Source organism: Eleginops maclovinus, chromosome 14 (genome assembly GCF_036324505.1).
Source record: "Eleginops maclovinus isolate JMC-PN-2008 ecotype Puerto Natales chromosome 14, JC_Emac_rtc_rv5, whole genome shotgun sequence".
NCBI classification, from domain to species: domain Eukaryota; kingdom Metazoa; phylum Chordata; class Actinopteri; order Perciformes; family Eleginopidae; genus Eleginops; species Eleginops maclovinus.
The window spans coordinates 6,573,607-6,600,092 of NC_086362.1; the positions used below are offsets into that span (position 1 = coordinate 6,573,607).

Genomic DNA, 26,486 nt, shown 5'->3' on the forward strand with positions numbered 1-26,486 from the left:
TCTGTAAATATACACACACAGTCTTGTTGATAATTGTCCACACACATGATGCATCATGCTGAAACTCTCCTGAGTGTGCACAGTTACACATCACATGATGCAGTGTTCACAGACATTTTCAATAGGTCACTGCTCCAGTCTGTAGTCCCCACATGTTTTAAAGAGTCCATCATTGTCCCTGTCCCCAAAAAGACAAAACCCATCTGCCTCAATGACTACCGCCCAGTTGCACTCACCTCCATCATCATGAAGTGCTTTGAGCGGTTAGTCAAAACTTTTATCACCTCCTCCCTCCCTGACTCACTGGACCCCCTGCAGTTTGCCTACAGAGCAAACAGGTCCACGGATGATGCCATCTCCCTCACCCTCCACACTGCCCTCTCCCACCTGGACCAGAGGAACACTTATGTGAGAATGCTGTTCATTGACTACAGTTCAGCATTCAACACCATTGTGCCCTCCAAGCTCATCATTAAGCTCAGGGACCTTGGGCTCAACAGCGCCCTCTGTGACTGGATCATGAGCTTCCTGACGGGCAGATCCCAGGCAGTGCGGATGGGGAACATCACATCCTCCACCTTGACCCTCAACACCGGAGCCCCTCAGGGTTGTGTGCTCAGCCCTCTCCTCTACTCCCTGTTCACGCACGACTGCGTGGCCACACACAGCTCCAACACCATCATCAAGTTTGCTGACGACACGACCGTCATCGGCCTGATCACAGACGGCGACGAGACGGCGTACAGAGAGGAGGTCAGAGCCCTGACATCTTGGTGCCAGGACAACAACCTCCATCTCAACGTCAGCAAAACAAAGGAGCTGATTGTGGACTACAGGAAGAGGCAGAGAGAGGCACACACACCCATCACCATCGACGGGACTCCTGTGGAGAGAGTCAGCAGCTTCAGGTTCCTCGGGGTAAACATCAGTGAGGACCTGACATGGACACATCACACCAGGGTCATATCCAAGACGGCTCGACAGCGGCTCTTCTTCCTCCGCAGGCTGCGGAAGTTCAACATGGACTCCAGGATACTCTGCAACTTCTACAGGTGCACCATCGAGAGTATCCTGACTGGCTGCATCACCGCCTGGTATGGCAGTTGCACCGCCCTCAACCGTAAGACTCTACAGAGGGTGGTGAAAACTGCTCAGCACATCAGCAGGACGGAGCTGCCATCCATGGAGGACCTCTACACCCAGCGGTGTAGGAAGAAGGCCGGTAGGATATTAAAGGACCCCCATCACCCCAGCAACAATCTGTTCTGTCTGCTGCCGTCTGGCAGACGGTACCGCAGCATCCGGACCAAGACCACCAGACTCAGAGACAGTTTTATACCACAGGCTATAAGACTACTGAACTCCTGAGCTCTGTGAATGTCTACTCACATCTGTTTATAGTACACACATACATATATATTATACACATCTGCCATACATATCTGTTTATAGTACACATATCTATATATTGTACATCTGCCATATACATCTGCTATACATAATATATGCATCTGTCCATACCTCCTCATTCAACAGTGTAAAGTATTTAAATACTTTCAATGTATTCCACATATGTATATATTTCACATCCTCAAATCTGTATTGTTGATATTGTAAATATTCTTCTCTCTTTTTGCACTACTTTATTTATCTTTTGCACCATGTATGTTGAGTTGTTGGAGGAGCACGCGACATAAGATTTTCATTGCCAACATATACGCTGTATCTGCTGTGCATATGACAAATAAAAAACCTTGAACCTTGAGCCGAGGGTCAGACAGCCAGGCAACAGGTTAATAAGCTACAAGAAGATCTAAAATAAGAAGCATTCTTAAGGAAACAAGATAACTGTAAAGTATGTAATTAAAATGTGAAAAAAGGACACAGCTGTGTGGTACTTTTTTTTGGAGCTTTGTAATTACTTAATGTTTCAGTTTTTTATTGTTGATGGTGGTCGACAAGTGCTAACGCGCTGCAAAACCTCCACTAGGAGAAATGGGCGGCAGCTTTAGAACAGATGCAATTAAAAAATAAATAATAATAATAATAAAAACATGAGCAGCATTTACTGAAAGCACTGCTGAATGAAACATTGCAAATACAAAATGCTGCAAGAGGCTCGAAACACAACGGAAACCAGGGAAAGTAAAAGTGACGCACACTGCTGGGACCAGAGTGCTTGTTGACATTCGGAAGTTTCCAACAACCCCGTTAAAGGTCGTCGACCTCCGTAGTTTCACGCACAAAAGCACAGCTATCCTTTAAGTGTGAGGATCAAGTACAATGCAATAATTTTGTCATTGTAACCAGCATGTTTTGTTTAATCCTCCTAAAACATTTCAAAGTTTGTTAAAATGTTTTGCAATCATACCCTTTTTTATTGACATTGAACATACACACGTGTGTGTTATCTCTGTGTCTGTCAATCAGAATACCTGTTTAAATGAACGCATATGTAAAATCAGCTGACGATACACATTAGTATTATATCTGGACTATAAATAGGAATATTAAAGCAGCTGCTGTTAGAAAAATATTGTAGGAATGTTGCAGAGACTAAAATAACACGCAGTGCTATTACAACGTTTATAAAGCTGATAGAGCAGCAGCAGCAGACGGTGCATCTACACCCTAACCCCACCCTAAACCCCTCCCTCCTCCTCCTCCTCCTCCTCCTCTTCTTCCTCCTCAGCTGGGAGAAGTTTGCAGCAGTCTAACAGCAGCGTGTTTCACTGAGAGCAGCAGAGCAAGAGGAGAGGCTTTCTGTCTGATTTTACTCACAGCTTCTGATTTGAATTTGAATCCGAGTCGTCACTGATGTCGCCTAAGTAGCAGCTGCAAACGGACTCAAGTCTGTCGGAGGTGCTGGAAACCTACAGCGGGAGGAAGAGGAGCAGAGGCAAACTGACTGAAGAAGAAGAAGACAGTCCCGTTGATAAAGTCGTCAGGATGAACAACAACAAAAGCGAGAAGGAGACCGAGCCGAGTGAGTTCACCAACCACGAGGAAGAGGTACGATCCGCACGCGACTCCTACATTACTCCATCACTAAAATACTCCTAAATATTCGCTGGTAAACCTGTCAGAGTAATACTTGTATTAATATTTTTTGTAAGGATATGGCTCCTAAAGGCACTCTATCATACTTTAAAAACGGCGCACCTGTCATTCATTTCTTTATCTTTTTAAATATAGGCTTTTCTATTTCGCTTTGTAATCTTTGTTACCTGCCTCATACTGTATCTATGTTCTTTTTTATTCTAAAGAAAGTTGCCAGCAGTCTGAACCCGGAAACACCCTAAAGTGTTATTTTAGAAATGTGAAATTGGTCCCCAGCAATAAGAATCTGCCAGATGCTAACTTAAATATGTTGGTCAATTAACGCAATTAGCATAAATTGCATTAGTCCGATTAATTTGCAATATGTGGCCAATAGTAACATTTTAGAGAGCTTTTGGGGGTTAAAAAGGATGCTGAATCCATTTCTGACATCTTCAGGATAACAAAAATGGCAGTTGAATCCAGAAAGTGGTCATATTTGACTCCTGTTGGGCTGATTTTGGGTCGAATTTGAAGTTTTATGGGACGCTGAATAATTGGTGTTGGACAAAAATCTTATATTTTTGGGAATAGGTTTACTTCAAAGCAGTTAAAAGTTGGAGAATATCTGAAACAGTTATTCTTACAATGCAGAAAATGTGCATTTTAATGTACACACCAATACACTCTTGAGAATTTAATTGAAAATGTGACATTGGGAGTAACAAAGGCAAGTATACTGACTGAATATGTACGCAGGATAAGCACACACACACACACACACGCGCGCACACGCACACTAATAAAGAGTTCAGAGTGAGTTTCACACAGCTGCTGCCCCCCCCCCCATTACAGATCATCTCGGTGAGTGACATCTTCACACAGCCAATGATGTTTGTGCAGAAACACTAATACCTCCAACATGCTTCACAGTTTTTGTTTAGTCTTTGTCTTTTTCTGGGTGTGTTGTAATTTCCCTCTCATGTGCAGCCCGGTGATGTCAGAAAGGTATATGAGATTAAATCTGATATTTCTCTTGGAGAATTAGATTAGACTCAGTGCATGTGGTCACTGTGTAACTGAATACCCAAACACAGCGGCTGATGTAACTGCACATTCGCTGAGTGAGGGCCACGCTGCGCCGTGTTGCAGATTCACACTGACTGTACTCACATCATACCCTCCACTGGACTCTTTAGGGTTTCACAATCTGGATGAATAGTTGTTGTACAGTGTAGATGTTGCCATGTTTTATGCACCTCTGTATTCCGCCCGCCCCTTTTCCCACTCCTTGTCGAAATGCGTATACATGTTTTATACACAACGCTTATTAAAGGTTAATACATTTGGCGACGCTATGCTAAGTAATAGCAATTACACTTTAACCAGAAGAACGAACACATTATACAGCAATGAGGAAGCGCCCTAGAGCCGGTGAAGCATAAGGTGAATAGAATAGAAACCGATGTCCGTAGTTAAATCTCTACAGCATGTTTCTCTGCTTTGTCTCACACTGTCACAGTGATGTGAAAAGTAATCTGGTGAGGGCCAGAATCTCCAAACATGGACCTGCAGCACAGCAGGTATGCAGCTCAAGCAGCTAACCTACTGATAAGCATCATTATCAGATGTTCTGGACCTTTATTATCAGGTGTTCTGGTTCTTATGCAGTGCCACTGACATGCTGCCTCTCACATGCTGAACGTCAGATGTTTCCAGGCCTTTTATGGAGGCGGGCTGCAGGCTCTTCAGAGCACATTTCTGACCTCTTCAGTTCAGTGTTTTCATAATGACGACGAGAGGGGACCTGCTCCTGTTATCAGGAAGGAACAAGCACGGTCCAAATTAAACTAATCACATCAACACTTCATCTTCTAGTGCCGGAGACTTTTTAACATTCCCAGCCTATATAGTCTGAGGACTGTTTTCTAATAAAATACTGACTGCTATCAGTATTAGTGGAAGTTATCCTGTATCAGCAGCAGTGTTATTAGTTTGTGATCACTTCAAGCCTACTTTGTGTTAAGCGGTGCAGGTGGTGAGTTTGTGGTATGCGTCTCGGCTCATCGCACTGTGACCTTTGACCTCCTCTCTGTCAGGCTAACTGCTGTGTGTTTAAGGAGCGCCTGCAGGTCCACCTGAGTTTTGACAAATGACTGAACACAGTGGGTTGACCGTCTCTTGTTCCTCGGCAGGATGAACTCATATCTGAGCAGTGTGTTGACTCCATAAACATGTAAGTGGATCTTTACAAGCGCCCGGAGAGAATCAAGAGTATCACTCGTGCAGAGCTTAGCGAGTCTCCCGCGGTGTATCTGGACTGTGTCTGCAGCAGGTCCTCTCCAAATCGCAGGTCATGTGTCCAGCGTGACCTTCTCCACCCGGGGATGTGGGTGGAGGAGCCGCGGTGCATCGGGCAGTGGGCACGTATCTCTGAAAAGGGCACGCAGAAATATTAACACTGTGTGACAGGAGACGCTATGAGAGGGGAAAGTGGCCATGATGGGAAAACATACAAAGACTGGTGCAGATAGTGTAGACTGTGAGAATATAAAGGCGCATTACACAGTGAATAAAGCAGCGGCTCCGTGTCTGATAGGTAGCAGGTTATTTATAAAAGCGTCTTATCTTGGCCATTTGTCAGCTGCGCGACAAGAGGTATTTGAAAAGGCAACAACAAGGCTTAGCGTCAGGAGCGGCTGCTCGCTGATGTGAGGAGAAAGAAGGAGAATTGAAATATCTACAGCTATATATATAAATATATATTTATTTAAAAGTGTCCAAGTCTCCTTAAAAGGCTTTGTTGTCAGTTTGTTTGTAATAATGTGTCAGCCATCTTGTCTTTATCTTCTGTCCACTCTACTTAATATTGCTTACTCACAGCTATAATTATCCACCTTCTTTTTTCACTTAAAATTTCTATAATTCATCTCGTTGTACACTTTAATCTCCCTCCCCTCCGTTTCCTCCTTCCTCCCCTCTGTCCCACCCTCTCTCTGCCCTCTCTTTATCTGGTTTCCTCCCTCCTTCCTCGACCCGGCTGCTGTTTATAGTCTGCCTCTCTCCTCTCTTTAGTCCCAGTAGACTGACTCCTTCTCCTTATGGTTCATACGTTGACAGCATGATGCCAAGGTCTGTGAACAGAAGGACCTTATATGGTCATAGGAAGAGTGTCAAGACAGGAGATGGGAACAAAGAGAAACTGTTCGTGTCCGACTGTCCAACCGTTTCACCACGGTCAGAGGCATCGCTGTAGATGAGACATTGAACATGGAAACTAAGAGTGTGAGGACAGTCCTGAATCCTAAATATCGAAATATAAAATGTTACCATCTGTAAGTGATTGACAGGATGACATATGACAATGGCCCAAAATCTAATATGAGACAGAGTTTTTAATAACTATGTAGTGTCTTATGATCTGTCTATCTATCTATCAAGCTAGCTAAAGTTCACTTTCTATCCACCTCCCGTTAGCTACCCATCCAACAAACTAGCTTGTGAATGTTAGCTATCTAGCTAGCTATTTCCAAATTGGTGGCTCTCATCATTTAAATGGGAATTATTTTTCAACACGCTATGGTTAAACCCGCAGTGTGGACCTGTGTCTACCGTTCAGGTGGTGAGAGTAATTATTAAAACTATGTTACATGTTTTTTTTCTTTTAAACACCCAGCAACTACTCACAGCTCCCAAATTCTCAAAAGTTTTGGGATTGAGTAATCAGATATTGGTAATTGAAATTGAAAGTTATTTAAAAATATATATTATATCTTAATAACAGTTCACTCAAAAGCTTTAAAAGTGTATTAGGCAAGTAAAGATTGATAAAACTGGAGATTTCATGCTAAGTAATAGCAATTGTGCTCTAACTGGAAGGACAAACACATAATACGGCAATGTAGCATGTCCCCTGTTTGCATTTCAATCTGAATGACATTTTTTGTAAAAATTGTCAGACAGGCAATATATTGTTATAAAGTGCAGTCACTGATGCAGCAGGTCACATGACAGGTTCTTGCACGTCTTCATGCACTCTCTTTCTCGTGTTCTTGTCTCCACTTTACCGCTCTGCTAACCCAACCTGAAGAGCAGACAGTGGAAGGTGTCCACTTGGGCAGGCGCCAACAAAGGCAGTGAAGGCGAGGCTCAGTTAATGAGTGTGTGGAAAATGTGAGTCCTTCATTGAGACGCACCACAGCACACACACAGGAGGAAAAGTTGAACTCTATATCATACATGTGACTCCTAAAGATCACATTTGTGTCAGTAACACACCGTTTGGTTTGCTGTTATTGAGCAGGAGGAAGAAGAAAAAGGCAGTGAAGTGCTCCTTAGAGGTCATTTGTTTTAAATGTCTCTTAAAGGTTAACCTGTTGGAACATTAACTGAGGTGTAACAGTTCAGTCGTGACGTTTGAAGTGTGCTCAGCCCCTCAGGTGACCCCTCACCTGCACAGTAACCTGTGACCCCGCAGGTCTAACATGACCACAGAGATTAACACACACTCCACACCTCTGCAGTGTGTCTCTGAGAGGATGATGGAGAGCCATTTCAGTCCACTGTTTTAATATTGCAGCGCTAACTCAAGCAGGAACACAGAGAAACCAACATTAGTAAAGATTAAGCTCTTAGCTCTGATGCGCAGTGCTGTTTCCCTCTCCAATGCTACAGTAGATTCCTGTACTCTTCAAGGTCAGAGCTGCATCCATCACACACACTCCGGAGGAGGAACCACACAGTAATCATCTCACGGCGCTCCAAGGTCGCGTCCCTCATCCTAGCCCGGACTAGCGGTCAAAATGATGTTCTGTTAAAGCAGCAGTAGATATCTGAGAGAGTCACGCATAGCGGCGCAACATAATGAGGCTTTTCAGTAAATAGGTGTAACACATTTACACATCCTGAATACAAATGACACATGAATAAGGACCAAGGCCATTTCATTTAAGAAGGGACAGACACAGTGCATGCTGTGATGGAGGAAAGCGACATGGACAACTTGGATTTAATTTTCTGTGCTTGGTTCACTTTCAGACAGCAGTCAGACAACCAGACAGGTTCGTTTCAGTTAAAAAAACTCAATTTCAAATCGACTTTTTGAGAGGTGAAAACAAAGGGAACAGTTTAATAATATTTATTGCTGAGGGGTTATTGCTCTCTGGGTAAAAGGGCCACTATTGTGCTCATTTGGTATTAGTAGTTAGTGCCTCTGCTGTGACATGTTTCCATTAATGAATATACAATCGACAGGGAGGCGGAAAACCCTTAAAAGCAGAATAGGGCCTCTTTAGGGTAAACCAGAACGTAAAGACAAAAAAAAAACTGTCTATTTCATTTATGCTATTCTGGGAACAACCATTATTGGTTAGGGTGTGTAATCTGCTAATAAAACATTTTCTACATTATGAGTTAAATTGTTGATTTGGGTTAAGTCGAAATTCTATAGAAACAGAAGAGCATCTGATGGAGCGCTGGTGGAGTAAAGGTGGGTCTGTGGGTGGGGGTGCATTGATCTCCTGGGCATGGCTGCAGCAATGGATCTAATAGGAAGTGATGTCTGTGGCCGGGGGCTCCGTGCCCCGCTGCACCCCGCTCAGGCGTTGCCAGGGAACTGCACGCTGCCTGTTGCTGCTTCTGATCCTGCTGTGTCTGTGTGTGTGTGTGTGAGCGCACGCCATACATGGTCAATGATTCAGTGGGTTTTCAGCACTTTAGAGAAGGAGGTATGTGACTCACGAGGAAGCAGTAAAACAAATATGTCCTAAAAGCCAATAAAACAGAGGCACAGGGTTATCTGTCCATCTGCAGAGCGACCTTCAGGAAATCTCACGACAGTGGGAGTGTGTCGCCTACACATTTAAACACTAGTGTATCACAACAGCTGACGTCAGGAAGTGTCCCATTGTTCAGTCTGCACACTTTAAATCAGAGTTTGGCAGCAACTGAGATGACTTCAGATGTTGTGTGTAAAGAAACACTGCAGCCATGTCATGTAAAAACACTCCACACGTCATTACTGTAATCGGATTTACAGTCGGAGCCAACACACTCTAACACCGCCTGCGTTTCTGCTGTACATTTTGATTTAATATGAAATAGCTTTTCTCTGCTGTAAGTGATTGAGATGAGATGAGATGTGTGTGTGTGTGTGTGTGTGTGTGTGTGTGTGTGTGTGTGTGTGTGTGTGTGTGTGTGTGTGTGTGTGTGTGTGTGTGTGTGTGTGTGTGTGTGTGTGTGTGTGTGTGTGTGTGTGTGTGTGTGTGTGTGTGTGTGTGTGTGTGTGTGTGTGTAGTCAGGTTACCTGACCACAGGGGAATGAGGCGTGCTGTTAGCTCAGCAGATCTGTGTGTCCCGTGTCTAATAAATCTGTAATCATACCTGCTCTTTATTCTATACTCAGCCATAAACACATGTTTACAACACACTGTCTCATTATTGCGAGGATGTCTAACTGCACACAGCCAGCACCGAGAAAATTTCAGTCAGCTGATAACTCCATGTATGAGGTGTGAAGTAATGGCTGTTTATTTGCGCTTATATGGAATGGGAACTGCGGTGCATTCTGGGGCCTCGCAAAAACGTACGCTCCTCTGTTAGCTGTACAGGTTACAGTAAACAGGTTGCCGTCACTGGTGTCGTCCAAAGATGGCTGACCAATAGCCTATTAGAGAAAGTTGATTAAAGAAATAAATATGTGTTAATTAGTGACGTTTTGTTACCTCCACACACTCATGATGGTGTAACTGTCTGACTTTATTTCTTGGTTTTATATTGTAGCTCTCAATGCTGTTTATATTTTAGACTTTATTGGTAGGGTCACTTTCAGGTTGTTGCTAACATTAAAATAAAAATGAAAGTAGTGAAAGCAGGTGTTACTTAGAGTTTACCTGTATTCATCAACACATGATGATAACTTGTACTACTCCCAATGTGGTTTCCTCCTTCAGTCTGTTTAAACACACTCTCAGTGACTCCCTAGCATCACTCCATCTGAGAGTTGAACATTTGAGATGCTGAGTTTAGAGACAGTACTCTCACCTGCTCTGTGTCTGCAGGTAGCTATTAATACCTGAGTAGGTCAATGACTCGCTCTGCTTCTGCTCTTCCTCAGGTCCGGACGCTCTTCGTCAGTGGGCTGCCGCTGGATATCAAGCCTCGTGAGCTCTACCTCCTCTTCAGACCTTTTAAGGTATGTTTGTATGTTTTAGCTATTCTTAGAAGCTCCTCTCTGCATGGACTCCATGAATGGTGAGGAAACATGGCAGAGCTGCAAGTGCTCCTAATGCCCGGCTTCAACGCGTCTTATCCACAGGAAGCGCACCTCTGTGTGTGTGTGTGTGTGTGTGTGTGTGTCATGGAAAAACGCTGCCTGCCACAGAAAAACAAAGCTGTTTGCTTCACCTCAGAAACTTTGTCCCGACACACACACACACACACACACACACACACACACACACACACACACACACACACACACACACACACACACACACACACACACACAACACACACACACACACACAGAATCCAAGGTAACTTCAGGTCACTGCATGTTGGAGGTGTTGTGAGCTTTCTGCAACGTCGCCCAACCATTATGAGCTTTAGTGGCTTAAAGGCAGTAATGGCACAACAGCTATGCATGTAGAAATCTTGATGCTATGTACTGTGGGTAAATGGTTTAATCCAGGTCCAATTAAAGCTGCAATGATAATGATTTTATAAGAATGATTTTATATGCACCTTATGTAGCTCCGCCCCGCTTTCCCCGTTCAAACTCTTATGTGTTAGTTCTTCTGGTTTAGCGCTAGCAGTATTGTAAACAATCCATTTTATCTGACATCATTTACAGCTACACCGCAGTGATCGGATGGGGTTTACAGCATCTATCCTCTGTTAGTGATTGCAGGATTACATGTGTCAATGGCCCCAAATTTAAGCTTTAGCTAGCTGTCGCCAAATTGGTGGCTCCCCTAATTTAAATCTGTATGTCAATGTTTTTACAGTGCTGATCTGTGTCTACCGTTCAGGCAGTGAGAGTAATTCCTTTTTTAAAGCAGACCTAGCATTCTCATACAGCCAGCAGCTCCAAACATTGCTGTGAATTCTCAAACATGTGTTTTTTGGATAAAGTGATCACATATTCCTAATCTAAATAGTTAGTTTCACGCTTGAAAAATGGTTATAGCTTGATAATAGTTCATTTAAAAGCCTAAAAAACGTTTCTTTGGCAAGTAAAGATTGATAAAACTGTAGGCATTATGAAGAATAATAGCAAATAGGCTTTAACTGAATGTACCAACACATCAATAAGACATTGTGGAAGCATACGGTGAATAAAGTCTGTTCTCTCTATGTTGCAGGGATATGAAGGCTCCTTGATAAAACTCACATCCAAACAGGTATGTACAGACTAGAGACACGTCACACCTTCCTCTGTACTTTACACCTCGTCTCCCTCCTCTGTGTTTGTTTCTGCTGGGATGATGACGGATTAGCACCTCTGTCAGGAAGTATCTTAGTGATGGTTTAGCTGTTGCAGTGACTTGCCTGTGGCGGTGGAGAGTCTGCTCGCAGTCACAGATTGGACCCCGGTGAGATGGATTTGGGGGGGTGAAGTGTCAGCAGCAGTGACAGCTCTGCCTCGGGGGTGGGTCGGGGGGGACTGAAAATGAGCCGGGCTGGCAGGTGTCAGTGATCAGGAGCACATTACACTGTTTCCATACAGCTCGTTATGCGGGTTTAGAGCGATTACAGAGTGCTGAGAGCAATACCACTGAATCTAAGAACAAAGGACTACAGCTAAACCCCGCTGCATTATGGGACTTCTTTCCTTGTGCATGCATGCCGTTAAAAAGAGGTTCAGGAGGCAATTAGCACCCATGCTAATTATCAGAGTCAATATATTTCTGCTTAAAATAAGAGGGTATCCCAACTAACACCCCCTGAACGTGTTGATGCTTGCTGCAGTGATGTCACAGTGATGTCACAGTGTACCACAGTGTGCCGTGATGTCACTGTTCTCAGTAAAATCCACTCCCTGAAGCTTACTGAAGCAGCTGACCTATAGGTGATGTACTTAGTGTAGGGATACTTTCAGTTTTTCCTGTTAAGTGAATAAGTGAGACCCTTATTCCTTCATAATGGCCGCCTTCCTCCTGACAGATGTGGTTTTTGTTTTTTCTTTCGAACAAAGTTTCTGTAAATCAATCGATCGTCTCCTGGTCCCTGAGCAGCTGTCTCCATATATAGCCCGATCCCAGACCTTTCTATTTATATTCCTCTTACGATGCCTCCTCCTCCTCCTCCTCCTCCTCACCACGTCTTTTTTCATCTTTCTTCTCCTCTCCTCCTCCTCCTCCTCCTCCTCCTTCTTCTCCAGATCACACGCACCAGCAGCAAAGTCTCATGGGAGCAACATGTTTAGAGATTTCACACACACACACACACACACAGCCTGAATTCTTTGTGAATTTTCAGCAGTTAGAGATGTGACATACGTGTCTTACAGGCTCCACATTTATATTAAATATATATCAATAACACAGATTTTTAATTTTTACCTTCAAACCCTTCTTTATTTTCTTTCTTCGCCCCCCTCTGTTTGCCTCTAAATGCCCGTATTTGGGCATAGTGCAGCTGGATGATGAAGGGTGCTGGACAAAGTGAGCGTCCAGCCCTCCTCTCTTATAAACAGAACAGAGAGAGAGAGAGTGTGTGTGTGTGTGTGTGTGTGTGTGTGTGTGTGTGTGTGTGTGTGTGTGTGTGTGTGTGTGTGTGTGTGTGTGTGTGTGTGTGTGTGTGTGTGTGTGTGTGTGTGTGTGTGTGTGTGTGTGTGTGTGTGTGTGTGTGTGTGTGTGTGAGATACAAATAATAAAACCATGTCTCTGTCACTCAGACAGAAGTGCCGACTCAGTTTTTGCCTAAAGCGTGTTTCTGTCTCTCCCCAGCCGGTGGGCTTTGTCAGCTTTGACAGCCGATCAGAGGCCGAGGCAGCGAAGAACGCCCTGAATGTAAGCCATGCCCTCGCATCTCTCTGTGCACATGCATTAAACAGGAGGAGACACTCACACACCACCTATCACATGCAGAGAGACAGAGAAAGACGTTTCTGTCGGAGTAAACAAAGAAACATGCTGCAAGGTCAACATCAGCTCATTTAACCACCACATATTGATCCAGGGTTTAATGTTAATCTCTCTTATTGCAGAAAGCAGCCTTGATGAGGCAGGCTATGAAATCCTCTCTTGTCTTTCTGTTATTTTCCCATTGTGAGATTTAAGGTGTACAGATATATTCTTAAGTCTGTGAAACAGTTTCTCATCCTGCTAAAGTGTGACTGTGTCAGATCTGCAGATATCAAAGGCAGGACAGAAAGAAAAGATAAATTATGATCCAACAATAGAGCTTCTGTTTCCAGAGTCACTCAGAGGGGCTGGGAGCTGAACGCCTCGTGTTTTTCAGGGAAATCTGCGTCCCCCTGGGTCGTATATATGGAGATAAGCTAGATTCTGCATCTGCATATTGAAATGTGGGAAATAAAACTGAAGAAGAACAAGGGGAGGAGGTGCACCCGAACTCTATGAGGTGGAGACCGGACTCATTATCTCCTCAAAACTTATTACACCTCTGCAGCAGCACTGAGGCGCTGAGCCAGGACAATCCCACTTAATACCCCCCTCCCCACATGAGGAGCTTCAGCTCAGTAAATGCCCCCACACATGAGGAGTTTCAGTGCAGTAAATACGCTCCCAGGTGAGGAGTTTTAGGCTGCAGGGACACCAGAGATCTCCTCAGATCTACCCTTCTTATGTACCGCCAGACGAGCTTCATTAGACGCTGCTAAACTTCCTGCAGACAGACGGCCGCTCTGTTTTTTCACGAGGAAGACTTCTGTTAATGTTCCTTTTCCTCCTTAGGCCACAGGCACTGAGAAAAGAGATGATTTAGATTTTGAAAGTATTGCACACTGTGAAAGAGAAAGAAACCTTTACTCTACTCGTCATGAGCTGCGTGTTTCCGGAGCCTTGTAGTGTCGGCTTCTCAATAATTCAACAACATTTGTTGCTCTTTTTAAGCTTAGATGCTTGCAATGTGTCTCGGCCAGTGGTGGATATGTTAAATAAATGGAAAGTATAACAAGTGTTCCAGATATTAGCCAGGTCCCACTGGGCATCTACCCAATGCAACACAAGTCTTAGCAGCAGCAGGAAGACATGATCACTACATGAATGTGCTTCATCACCTCCTAATATCTACAGAGTCTCCGTCTGCACTGCAGTGATGAACTCAGTGATTCATTGTGCTGCTGCTGCTGCTGTTACTAATGTGTGACGTCTGAAGCTTCATCATGTGCTCAACACTCCTTCTGAAATGGGGAAATTCCGTGAGACATCAGATTCTCTCAAAACAAACTCATCTTATGTTCACTGGGAACCATATGTTGTGATGCCTCACATAAATTAATAAAACATTCAGAAATCTATAAATCTATAAAATGATTTATCCAGTGTTTTAACAATACCAGTACTTGTGGTGTAGATGGCCACTGCTTTGACGAGCTATGAAAAGTACCAAAGCATATCAGCCGGTCGGACAGCAAACTAAAGCTCATGTGGACAGTTTATAATAACTCTCACTGCTAAAACGACAGAAAAAAAAGGTCCAGTGTTGACATTTTCTCGAGAAAATGACAAATATTCTAGAGATCCAACTCAATTAACCTGTCAGTGTGCTATTTAGCTAGCAAACTTTAGCTAGCAAACTTTAGCTAGTGAACTTGAGCTACATATCTTTCTAGTTAGCTCGCTTACATTAGCAACCTATCTAACAAGCTAACTAGCAAATGTTTGCTATCTAGCAAGCTATTGCCAAATTGGTGCAATTATTGTTTAACACCCTATGGTTATAACTTAATAACAGTTCATTTAAAAGCTTGTAAACGCTTTGTTTGGCAAGTAAAGTTTGATAAAACTGGCGTTGCTTTGCAGAGTTAGGTCAATTACGCTTAAACTGGAAGTACCAATACATAATACATCAATGTGGAAGAGCCTTTTATAAAGTACATTATAAAAGAGCGCAGATCTCTCCAAAGGCCAAATATTGCAAAGTTAACAAAAGTGAAAAAAGTTTTTTTCAGATCTCTTCCAATATGTACAACCACCCATGCTTCACTCTCCCACCATGCTCTAAATAAGTCCAACTAATCGTTTTTTCTGTGATCCTGATCTTAAAACATGATGCAATGATCCACAAGTGTTTATTATACTTGAGGTTGTTGTTCTCTGAGGATAAACGGATGTATAAATCTGCCGCTGTGTGTTGACAGGGGGTCCGGTTCGATCCAGAGATCCCTCAGACCCTCCGGCTGGAGTTTGCCAAGGCTAACACCAAGATGGCCAAGAACAAGCTGGTGGGCACCCCCAACCCCCTCCCCTCCCAGCAGAGCCCTGGGCCCCAGTTCATCAGCAGAGACCCCTGTGAGTATACCTGAGTATGTGTGTGTGTGCGTTTGTGTGTGTTCGTCACTGAACACACCGATCTGAAAGCTCTCTGAGAGGATGGTTAACTGGATGATGAATGATTGATCAGCTGTTGACCTCTCATTATTAGAGCTGCATGTCTCTCTATACCAGTGTTTGTCGTGCTCTGCTCTCTTTAGTTAAATATTTCTCCGGGGTCAGGGACTATGTGTTGATAGTTGAATATGCTGAACACAGGCCAGCTGTGGTGGTACATTCCTCCTCCATGACCACCACTCTTATCTGGGAGAAAGGGTGTGTATCAGAGTGAATGGAAGGAAAGGATTAATGAAGCCATGACGTAACCACTGGCAGAGTTTCTGTTGTTCCTGATAAGAGATGTTTAAATATCAGCCAGGTTTCTGACACAGAGAGCAGGAGGGTCTCTTAACTCTGTACCACTCTGCACTGTCACCTCTCTACTCCTTTTTCACCCGGCTCAGTGAGTCAATCATCACATCAGACTATTCCTCTCAGTTTACCCTGAATAACAAAAGCTTCACTGGGTTTAGGGGGAAAATCATTCACTGTCTGATATCCCTACCCCCCCCCAGTCAGTGTTTTCTGCGTCTGCTCACACGAGACACTTGACAATAACAACGGAAACACGTTTACCTCTCCAGACACAGAGGGACAACTGATATTATTTAATGACAGTTCACTCGAAGCTTAAGAATGGCTTCTTTGGCAAGTTAAGGATGATAAAGCTGGTGACGCTCTGCAAAGTAATTGCAATTCAGCTTTAACAGGAAGTACCAACACATAGCACGGGAATGTGAAAGCACCCTAGGGCTAGTGAAGCATAAGGAGAATAAATTGTCGCTGTATTGGAGGAATCAGATTCAGCATTGTGCTGTTTGGTAGCTGAGTTTACAAACTGAAAGCTTTCCCCCTCAGTTACATGATGCTAGCTCACCTTTCTGAGTGTAATCAAATGGAACAGAAACCGCTGAATACCCTGTACCCCCCACTGCACTGAATTCTCTCTGACCTGCTAGGTGTCAGTAGCGAGGGGCAGCTGCTTCACTTGTAGTGCACCTCCACCCTCCCCCTCCTCACCCTCCTCTTCTCTCTCCACAGATGAGCTCACAGTACCCGCTCTCTATCCCAGCAGCCCTGATGTGTGGGCATCATACCCGCTGTACCCGGCGGAGCTGTCTCCTGCACTGCAACCCGCTTTCACCTACCCCTCCTCGCTGCACGCTCAGGTAACCTGCACCACCCCCACCCCTCCTCCACCTCCACCATCCCCTTTTTCACAGCTGCTGCCTCAGACACACCACCCAGAAATCAGCCTGCTCTTCACACAGTAGGAGTTGAAGACCACCGAATGCTGTCTCTGACTCACGGTGTCACAGTATTTATCCAATCACAGCCTCATGCACACATCTGGGTGTTTGCATCATGGTTTACCCCATCCAATTTCTTAATTATCATGGTTTGCCTCCTTCTCTTGGTTAATTAAAGCTCTGTTCTCCGGTTATCAAGGCCTCTAATCTGCAGCGTTCCTCTGTGAGTTCACACCTCAGTTCATTATCGATGGGAGAGTTTCTTCTCATGGAGCCTGACCCTGATGACTTCTTACTTCTGCTTTGTTCCAGAATCTGGGTTACAGTAACGTCTTTGATCTCTGCGGAGAATATCTCCACATATAAAAAATGCAGAGACTCAGATTATCTCAGAGGAACGGCCCAGAGCAGAGAGACTACAGCAGAAGCTCACATGATGTCAGAATATGATATGAAAGAGAGATGAATCTGCTGAGCTGGCATTTTACACACACACTCGCACAAACACACACACACACACACACACACACACACACACACACACACACACACACACACACACACACACACACACAACTCATATTAAGGAAAAACAAGGGCTGAAATGATCAAAATGAGGAAAATTAAGGGAATATTTTTAGGTGAATGCGTGTATTCACTTATTTCTGGAAGTTAGATTACACAACCATTCTGTACCACATATCTGTACAGAAGAATCTGCAACTAGCAGAAGAAGGCAAACCTTAGCACAAAACTGGAAACGGAGGGAAAAGCTAGCCTTGTCAATTGAAGTATCTATTTTTAATTACAGATCTGTACAGGTGCTGTATGTGGATTTTTGTGGTTGTTCTAAGCTAAGCTATCAGCAACATTTCATTTTTTGATCAAAAGAGCAGTTTTTATAATGTTAATGTAAAATATGCAACTAGCAGCAATTCGCTTAGCTTAGCATAAAGACTGGAAATGGGGAAAAGAGCTAACCCCTTCATTGAGTGCTGTCAAATGAGAAAGCTAAGCTAACAGCAGATTTTCCTTGTGGATTAAAAAAGAAAGTTTTGCAATGTTGCGTTAAAGTGTTAACAAAAACTGCATGTAACAAAATATATCTCTGTGTTTAGATCCGCTGGCTCCCTCCTGCAGATGGAAGTCCTCAGGGATGGAAGTCCAGGCAGTTCTGCTGAAGTACGTGTGAGTAACACACACACACACACACACACACACACACACACACACACACACACACACACACACACACACACACACACACACACACACACACACACACATACACACACACACACACACACACACACACACTCCAGGCAGTTCTGCTGAAGTACGTGTGAGTAACACACACACACACACACCCACACACACACACACACCCACACACACACACACACACACACACGACACACACACACACACACACACACACACACACACACACACACACACACACACACACACACACACACACACACACACACACACACACACACACAGAGTACAGTGTGGTTTAAACAGTTGCAGAGATGTATGGATAGGTGAGGATTATCTGGGGGAGTTACTGAGGCTCCTCTCCCCCCTCTCATGAGAAACTCATTGCAGCTGCCTTCAGTCTCTGCTGCTAATCAGTCACGTTTCTGCTGCTGTACTTCAAACACACACTCGCTTTGAGATGAGGACGTGCGAGTGTAAAGCCACATCATCATGAGACATGAAAGATGCGATTTAGAGGTGACTCAGGTACAGAGGCCTCCCCACCCATCAAAGAGCAGTCAAACAGAATATATATTGTGGTTATAAGGGCTCAGCTACCGTGGTTCAAATGCTTATATCAGGCGTTTTTACATGTTGGTGCTGCTGTGTGTCATCATGCAAGAACTCCACATAATATCACCTTCTGATAATCGGCAGACATCAAACTGAGATCTAACTCACTCTTCCCTCCACATACTCTAAACTCTGTAAAACATATTCTGCTCACAGGCTATAACATGCGTGATAAAAAAACAAATAAGGAGCTGAAAGAGGCTAAAATGCTGCCTAGAGCTGAGGGTGATGGTAAGATATTTATTTGTTATTTCACTAACAGGGACCACACCACAACAATATATTGGTTATACTGTAGATTTGTGTTAGTATTGGACGCAGGAAGGGAGGAATGAAGGGTCCAAGCTTACATGTAGTTCATCAGGTGGTACTGCACTTCTGAATGACATTGCCATGTAATTGCTGTCATTTACACACAGATCCAGCTCTTCAGGGTCTGAGCGTTTATTAAAATATATTTTTTAATGTGATTATAATACACTGACATAGCCATAACAACCCTGAATATGGTCCTGGGTTGCTGTTGGCGCTGTGCAGCTGATATTAGGGTGTGTTTGTCACTTTGTCAACCGCTGTCAGGATGAAATACTTTTTTTAATTTAAAGGCACGTTATGACACACAGGAGAAGTGTAAATGGAAGAGAAGGAGGAGGAGGAGGAGATCGTAAATGTGAAACCATGTGCAGCCCGAGGGCCGCTCTGATTCATCTTTATTAAAAAATGATTAGCACAGGTTTATTTGAGATAAATTACACGAGTTAATGTTACTGCAGACTCACGGTGATCAGATAATAAGAGGAGACGAACGTGCGCACACTGAACTGTGTGTGTGTGTGTGTGTGTGTGTGTGTGTGTGTGTGTGTGTGTGTGTGTGTGCGTGTGTGTGTGTGTGTGTGTGTGTGTGTGTGTGTGTTGGCGCCAGTCACCCTGTCCCCAGCCCTCCCCCCTCTGCTCTCGGGAGTCAGGACAGGAAGCAACATGTTGTGCCCCCCCCCTCAGGGAGGCTAACACACTCAGGCTGCTGCTTCAGACTGATTACATGAACACACACACACACACACACACACACACACACACACACACACGCTCATAGTGATCTGCTGTTTGGGGGGTTTCCTCTGCCTGTCTGTCTGTCTGTCTGTCCTGGGGGGGGTACAACAGGAAGGGAGGGGCTTTGGGGAAATAATTACTCCTATCTAAGCAGGAGGAAGTCATTTGTCTGGTCAGTCCTACAACAGCAACATTCCCACTTTATAATAACATATAACTACAACGCACACTCATGATGATGTGCAATGTGCACACACACTGACAGGTTTATGTTCACAAACCTCTCCTGGTTTCTCTTCATGATGATCGTTTTAGTTTCCAGGAATTAGACACATCCATTAATCATTAGAACATCACTCATGGATCAGTCATCAACTTCATGTTACTGAAGAAAATGGATCTCTGTATAAATAAATATTTGCACAGTTGTGCATACGTTTGAAATAAATGACATCTACTTTGTAAATGACAAGTGAGGCCTCTACTTCTTCGCTGTTACACCTTTAGGACCCCTGAGCCGCCCTCTGTGCCTCTGTCAGCTTTACTCACTGTAACCATAACTTCACACACTAAATATTACAGTTGGGATAGCACATGAACATATATCAGAAAATTACAGATTAATTAAATACAAAAAATAAAACAACATATAAAGTGCTTTTGCAATATAGTGCAATTTCCTGTCTATTTCCACGCCCATTAGTACTGGGGGTCCAACATTAAGGATGGTTAATATCTAGTGTGTGTGTGTGTGTGTGTGTGTGTGTGTGTGTGTGTGTGTGTGTGTGTGTGTGTGTGTGTGTGTGTGTGTGTGTGTGTGTGTGTGTGTGTGTGTGTGTGTGTGTGTGTGTGTGGCTCGATCAAACCTGACATTCATGCTCTGTCCACACACTACCTCACAGTGGACATTAAAGCAGTGACCTGCAGGAGAGTAATCCGGATTTTCCATCTGACAACACATGTGTTTCTGTGTGTGCATCTGTGTCTGTGTGTGTGTTTGCATCTGTGTGTGTGGCTTCCTGCCCTGAGGTGTTTGCTTCGGCCAATAGCCTGACAAACCAGTGGTTCCTGTGTAGCTTTGGACTAACTCCCACTGGAGAGCCGAAGGCCAGCTGGGGCCCATCTAATAAGGAAGAGGGACTTTATCCTACAAACAAGCACACACACACACACAAACACACACAGATGCAGCGTGGCCGTGATGCTGTCACTGCTCTGTGTAATATGTGAGGAACAGGGCGGATTAAAGCGCTTCACATTCGGGGAAGCTCTGCAGAGGCCACACTGTTTAACGTTCTCTATTATTGAAACAGTACTTTTTATATTTAATCTATATTTTTAATATCAGCTATCTGTTCTTCCCACAGTTATTAGTTTAAAGAGAGAGTTTCTCTCCCACACACTCCCCCCTCCATTGGACTCCTTTGTTTACTTTCGAAACATAGGGAAGTAAACATAGGAGTTTTACTTGCTAGCGCTACAACAAATTGTACTTAATATGCTAAGGGGCAGTACATGCTGTTGACAAATCAAAACCGGCCAGCTAACCAATCAGAGCAGACTGGGCTCTGGTTTCAGACAGAGGGTAAAAAGAGATGCTTTAGCACAGGCAGTATGAGAAAAATTAAAGCAGATGTCACAGTAGAGACACAAAATACTATTATCAACCTGAGCATGTTTTCCATTATGACATGAACATGCACATCTGTCTTAAATAGGATTTAACTATAATATACTGTCAGGCAAATGAACATTATGAGTGTGCAACAAGTAAATGTTTGACAAGGATCCCTTGAGTTAATGATTAAAGGATTACAACAAGCGTGACAAACTATGTCATATAACTGAGTCTAAATACATCTTTATATATATATTTTGGATTTACTTCCTTATTAGCCACCGAAGATTCAGTATATGAGAGGAGACTGTGATGAATGAACAGACTTGATGTTAACTGTGGTGTATTTTCATATCACAGAAATAATTGGTTGGAAAATATATGCTTACTTTACAAGCCCTGCAGACTATAGTCATTGTGTAGTGTGATGCTGAATATGACTCCCTTCTGTGAGTTCATGTGCAGCCCTGGTAACATTAGTGTGAGAATAATACACACTTCCTGAGAACACTCCGCTGCTCAGTGTTTACCTCTCCCACACCGCTCTGGTTTCTGGAGGTAACTCATTAACCCTGCCATCAGTGATGTGCACGGACGTGTTCAATGATCAACCCGCTGCACTGTGCGTCTCAGGCAGAACAAACAGCGCTCTGCAGGCTGCGGCTCACTGATCGGCTCAGTGACGCTCCGATTCCCTCGCCCCCTGAACGCACCACGTATCAGACCAGCCCCCTCCTACTGAGTGAGCTTTACTTTCTTGTTTATTGTTCCACACAGTCCCCTAGACGTTTCTATTCCTGCCTCACATCTGGGGGGTGAAGAGGGGGGAGGTTGATCTGATCTGCTCATGGGAGACATGGCTGTTAGTTCATGAGTTCAACACGGGTCTTAGAGACTGTCAGCTGACATCCTGTTTTCCACAGTGTGTGTGTGTGTGTGTGTGTGTGTGTGTGTGTGTGTGTGTGTGTGTGTGTGTGTGTGTGTGTGTGTGTGTGTGTGTGTGTGTGTGTGTGTGTGTGTGTGTGTGTGTGTGTGTGTGTCAGGTCTTTGTCTAAACTTTAAGACTCAAGCAGCATCACTTGAGTCTTCATGGTTTGCAGGCTACACTTTAACATACAGCTTCTTCACAGTTCAGCGTGTGAAGTTCTCACGTTGTCAGAAAACTGTCCAGTCATTAATGTAAAGACTTTCATTAATGACATTACTAAAATCCTAGAGTGGGTCACCTTTTTAGTAATTTTTTTGTATCGATCCTTGGGGCGTTATACCTTGCCATCACTACCCGCTGCTTTACTAGCGCCATGTTGCTTGTAGCATGTGTACAAACAACGATTGCTTCAATACGGAAGTGTGGCACTAAATTAGCAGGTGTAGTGCAGTGTTTAGATTATTTGTGCATTTAAATCAATAAAACAAAAGAGGATGAATAAACAATACCAGAAGAACATGAAAGACCACCTAACAATCAAGTTAAATAACATTTAATCATATTTTTCTGCACAGATTTCATGCACTGTATCGTAAATCATTGTCCATAGTGCTGTACTCCAGGAGAGGCTGTTAAAGATCCTCACTCTGTATAACTGGACCTCCTTGTGTGTGTGCAGGCTCCTGATGTGTGATGGTGTGCGGCTGTGATGGTGTTGCTGCCTCTCGTGTCCCGTTAAAGGAGGAGGACTGCCCCCCCCCCCCTCGAAGCAGCACCGTCGGTGAGTCTCAGCAGGAGAGAGGGAGGTGTAAATCTCACCTCCTCCCTCCTCAGGCTCTCTGTCGCTCTGATGGAGAGGAGCTGAGGAAGAAGCTGTGAAAGATTTTCTTTTTTTTTCTTTTAGGGGGGTACATACTGTAGCAGCGTTGTGTTCATGTAGTCAGAAGTTATTTTAATCTGAGAGAAGAAAGACCAAACGATTTTAACTCAAGCCACTGAAATAATGTGTTTATATAATCATTTTAATTTGTGCTTATTTTGTCATAACTTTATTTAAGTCAGAAAGTCTCCCTAAAAATCTCTTGTGATGTTTACCGCAGAGGCAGTGTTAGATTAGACATTATGTTTGATGCATGTGAAGTTAGGGTGTGTGTGTTTTGAGGTGTGTGTGTGTCCCTTGTGTTGTCATTAGTGTACAGTGCTGCTGTCTGGTCTCCATGGTAACCTCTGTCTCTCTCCCAGCAGCCTCCTGGGCCTCAGGACAGACCGCCCCCCCCCCCCTGCCTCCATCACACATCGAGCCCCCCCCCCCCTTCCCCCAACTGTTTTTTATACTGTTACACACTCCTCTTCGCAGTGACAGTGCTCCCTCCTGGTGAAGGTACCCCCCCATGTTAGCACTGCTCGCTAATGTTATTACTATAATTATTACTACTCTGTATATCATTAATATTAATGTTATTATTATGATTATTACATACATGTTAAGCATGACTTTGCAAAAAAAGGAAAAAACCCAATGCTGTACATTTTTAGATATTTTAAAGAAATACAAAAAAGTATTTTTGTAATCGAAACTGTTTGAAATGTTTGATCCTGTGTGTGAGGAACAATATGTGTGATATCATAAAATAATGAGTCATCATAAAGACAATGAGTCATCATAAAATAATCAAGTCATAAAATGAGTGGCCGTGATGCACCAAAGCAGAGTGTGTCTGCTTTTCTACTTCCTGTTTCTACGTGTGGGTACCCGATGGAGCCAACATGTAGTCCCGATGGGGCCAACATGTAGTCCTGATGGAGCCAACATGTAGTCCTGATGGAGCCAACATGTAGTCCTGATGGAGCCAACATGTAGTTCTGATGGAGCCAACATGTAGTCCTGATGGAGCCAACATGTAGTCCTGATGGAGCCAACATGTAGTTCTGATGGAGCCAACATGTAGTCCTGATGTAATTTTAATGGAGACCACATGTAGTAGTAAAGCCAACATGTAGTCCTAATACAGCCAACTTGTGATCCTGACATAGTCCTGATGGAGCCAACATGTAGTCCTGAGGGAGCCAACATGTAGTCCTTCTTTTTCTTCTTCTTCTTGTTCTCCTTGTTCTCCTTGTTTTCCTACCGGGGACAGTTGTAGACGGGTGTATTTGGGTGGAGTTGTTCTCCTCCTGACGGCTGTGGTCCTCGCTGAGATGTCTTGTGAAGTTTGACGTTATTTGAGCTTCCTGTCTCCTTTGGTGTGACAGCAGGGAGCCGCTCAGCGTCTGAAAGGAAGCATTTAGTCTCTTTCATCTATTTTTAGTGATTTGCTCGTTGATGATTGGATAAAATACTCTTTGTGTGTATTCTGGGCCTGCAATAATCTTTGCTGTCTGACACATCACTGATCACACTCCTGTGACACTGTGACGCCCCCTTGATGTGGCGTTCTTAGAAAACTTCGTGAAGAGGCCGGGTCACGCTGAGAAACAGTCCTCCCTGTGATGTTAAATCATATAGCCAGTGTTTGTAATGAATAATAATATTAATATGCACATCATGATTCTGTTTCTACAAACATTTTTTAAGCCAAGTGTGGCAGCAGATTTACTAGAACAAGTATTTATAAGGTGTGTGTGTGTGTGTGTTTTTTTTGGGTATGATGTTTTTAAAGTAAGATGCCCATCATATAACTCTCTGTAAGTATTCCTGTAAGTCTAACTGTATATTCCTTTGGTAATTTTGTAGAGCTTTGTGTGTTTGTATATGAACAATGATAATCACTGTGAGCTGCAGAAGTCAGCAGTGTGTACTGTGTGTGTTCCTGCTCCTCGTGTACAGTGTGTGTGTGTGTGTGTGTGTGTGCGTGTGCGTGTGCGTGTGCGTGTGTGTGTGTGTGCGTGTGCGTGTGCGTGTGCGTGTGTGTGTGTGTGTGTGTGTGTGTGTGTGTGTGTGTGTGTGTGAAGCAACAAAAAAAGTGATCAAAATGAGTTTTTATGAAAATGTAAAGACATTAAAGATTGACGTCATGTCAAGATTACATTTCGTCTTCTCTGAGTTTTTGTGCTTTACACCAGCAGGTGACTTACCAGGTAGCTTTTTTACCCACAATGCATTTCCACCTGCTCAATTTCCTCCTTCACCCACCTCAGGAGGCCACGGACACCATATGGGATCCTTTAAAGAGCTGCAGACCTCTCTCTGCCCTCTGCAAAAATAACCAGCTCCTCCTGAGACACACACACACACACACACACACACACACACACACACACACACACACACACACACACACACACACACACACACACACACACACACACACACACACACACACACACACACACACAGAAGAGGACAGGCCCTGTGTGTGCATACATACACCCCACTGACAGCTCTTAGTAAAATGGTATGACTCTCTGACTGTCCATTAGAGAGTGTCTCTGCAGCTGGGTGAGTCTCTAAAGCATCACTGCTACAGCTAGCTTCGAAAGCTAACGGCTGTGTGATGTTAACCATCTTATGCTTCTGGGTTGCTAACTGCATCAAACACACAGTCCAGCTGAGGCTGAAGAGCTTTACTCTCCTCCAGGTGTATTCAACATTGACCCAGTTGTTCTGTAAGGTTCAACCCCTGATCTCAGGTCAGTACTGCTTTCAGGCACAGTAGGAATTAACTTCACATGTCTCAGTGCTCATATGTATTACATGCAGTCACCCTGCACAACACTACAGTAAACACAAACATCCCACACAGCTGCTGACAGTCACAGTTGTGTGGGCATGGGCAAATCTCCAGCAATGACTAACAGTGACTCAGCAGCCTGCATGTTTTCTGCACAGTCACTGTCTGATCTGTCTCCTGTACAGAGTCTCCGAGAAACAGACCCCCTCACAGCAGGGGACTCCTCCTCCTCCTCCCCTGGATGGGCCTCTGCTCCTTTCTCCTCCACTTCCTGTTTCTCACACAATTCATGTTGCTTCAGTTTGCTTCATGTTATCTTAATCAGTTGAGCCAGTAATATTGTAAAGGATAATGTCGTTCCATTGTGTGTGTGTGTGTGTGTGTGTGTGTGTGTGTGTGTGTGTGTGTGTGTGTGTGTGTGTGTGTGTGTGTGTGTGTGTGTGTGTGTGTGTGTGTGTGTGTGTGTGTGTGTGTGTGTGTGAGATATGATAACCTGGTTGATGACATCATTTTAAATATTATAAAAAGAGCTCC

General features: G+C 43.9%; 1 protein-coding gene across 7 annotated transcripts; it reads left to right on the top strand.

Annotated features, from left to right (window-relative positions):
- Nucleotides 1-2,630: 2,630 nt before the first annotated feature.
- LOC134876027 (RNA-binding protein with multiple splicing-like) lies at nt 2,631-25,309 on the top strand. 7 transcript variants are annotated; one of them, XM_063900851.1, is made up of 9 exons: nt 2,634-3,012; nt 10,154-10,231; nt 11,403-11,441; nt 12,990-13,052; nt 15,368-15,518; nt 16,641-16,768; nt 17,968-18,037; nt 22,961-23,062; nt 23,524-25,309. In XM_063900851.1, exons 1-7 carry the CDS (start codon nt 2,950-2,952, stop codon nt 18,028-18,030), a joined length of 585 nt encoding a protein of 194 aa, XP_063756921.1. In that variant the 5' UTR covers nt 2,634-2,949; the 3' UTR covers nt 18,031-18,037; nt 22,961-23,062; nt 23,524-25,309. The 7 variants fall into 7 exon arrangements, with proteins under 7 accessions (XP_063756924.1, XP_063756923.1, XP_063756927.1 ...); XM_063900850.1 differs by having other exon boundaries at nt 23,527-25,309; XM_063900852.1 differs by having other exon boundaries at nt 17,968-18,031; nt 23,527-25,309.
- Nucleotides 25,310-26,486: the final 1,177 nt, after the last annotated feature.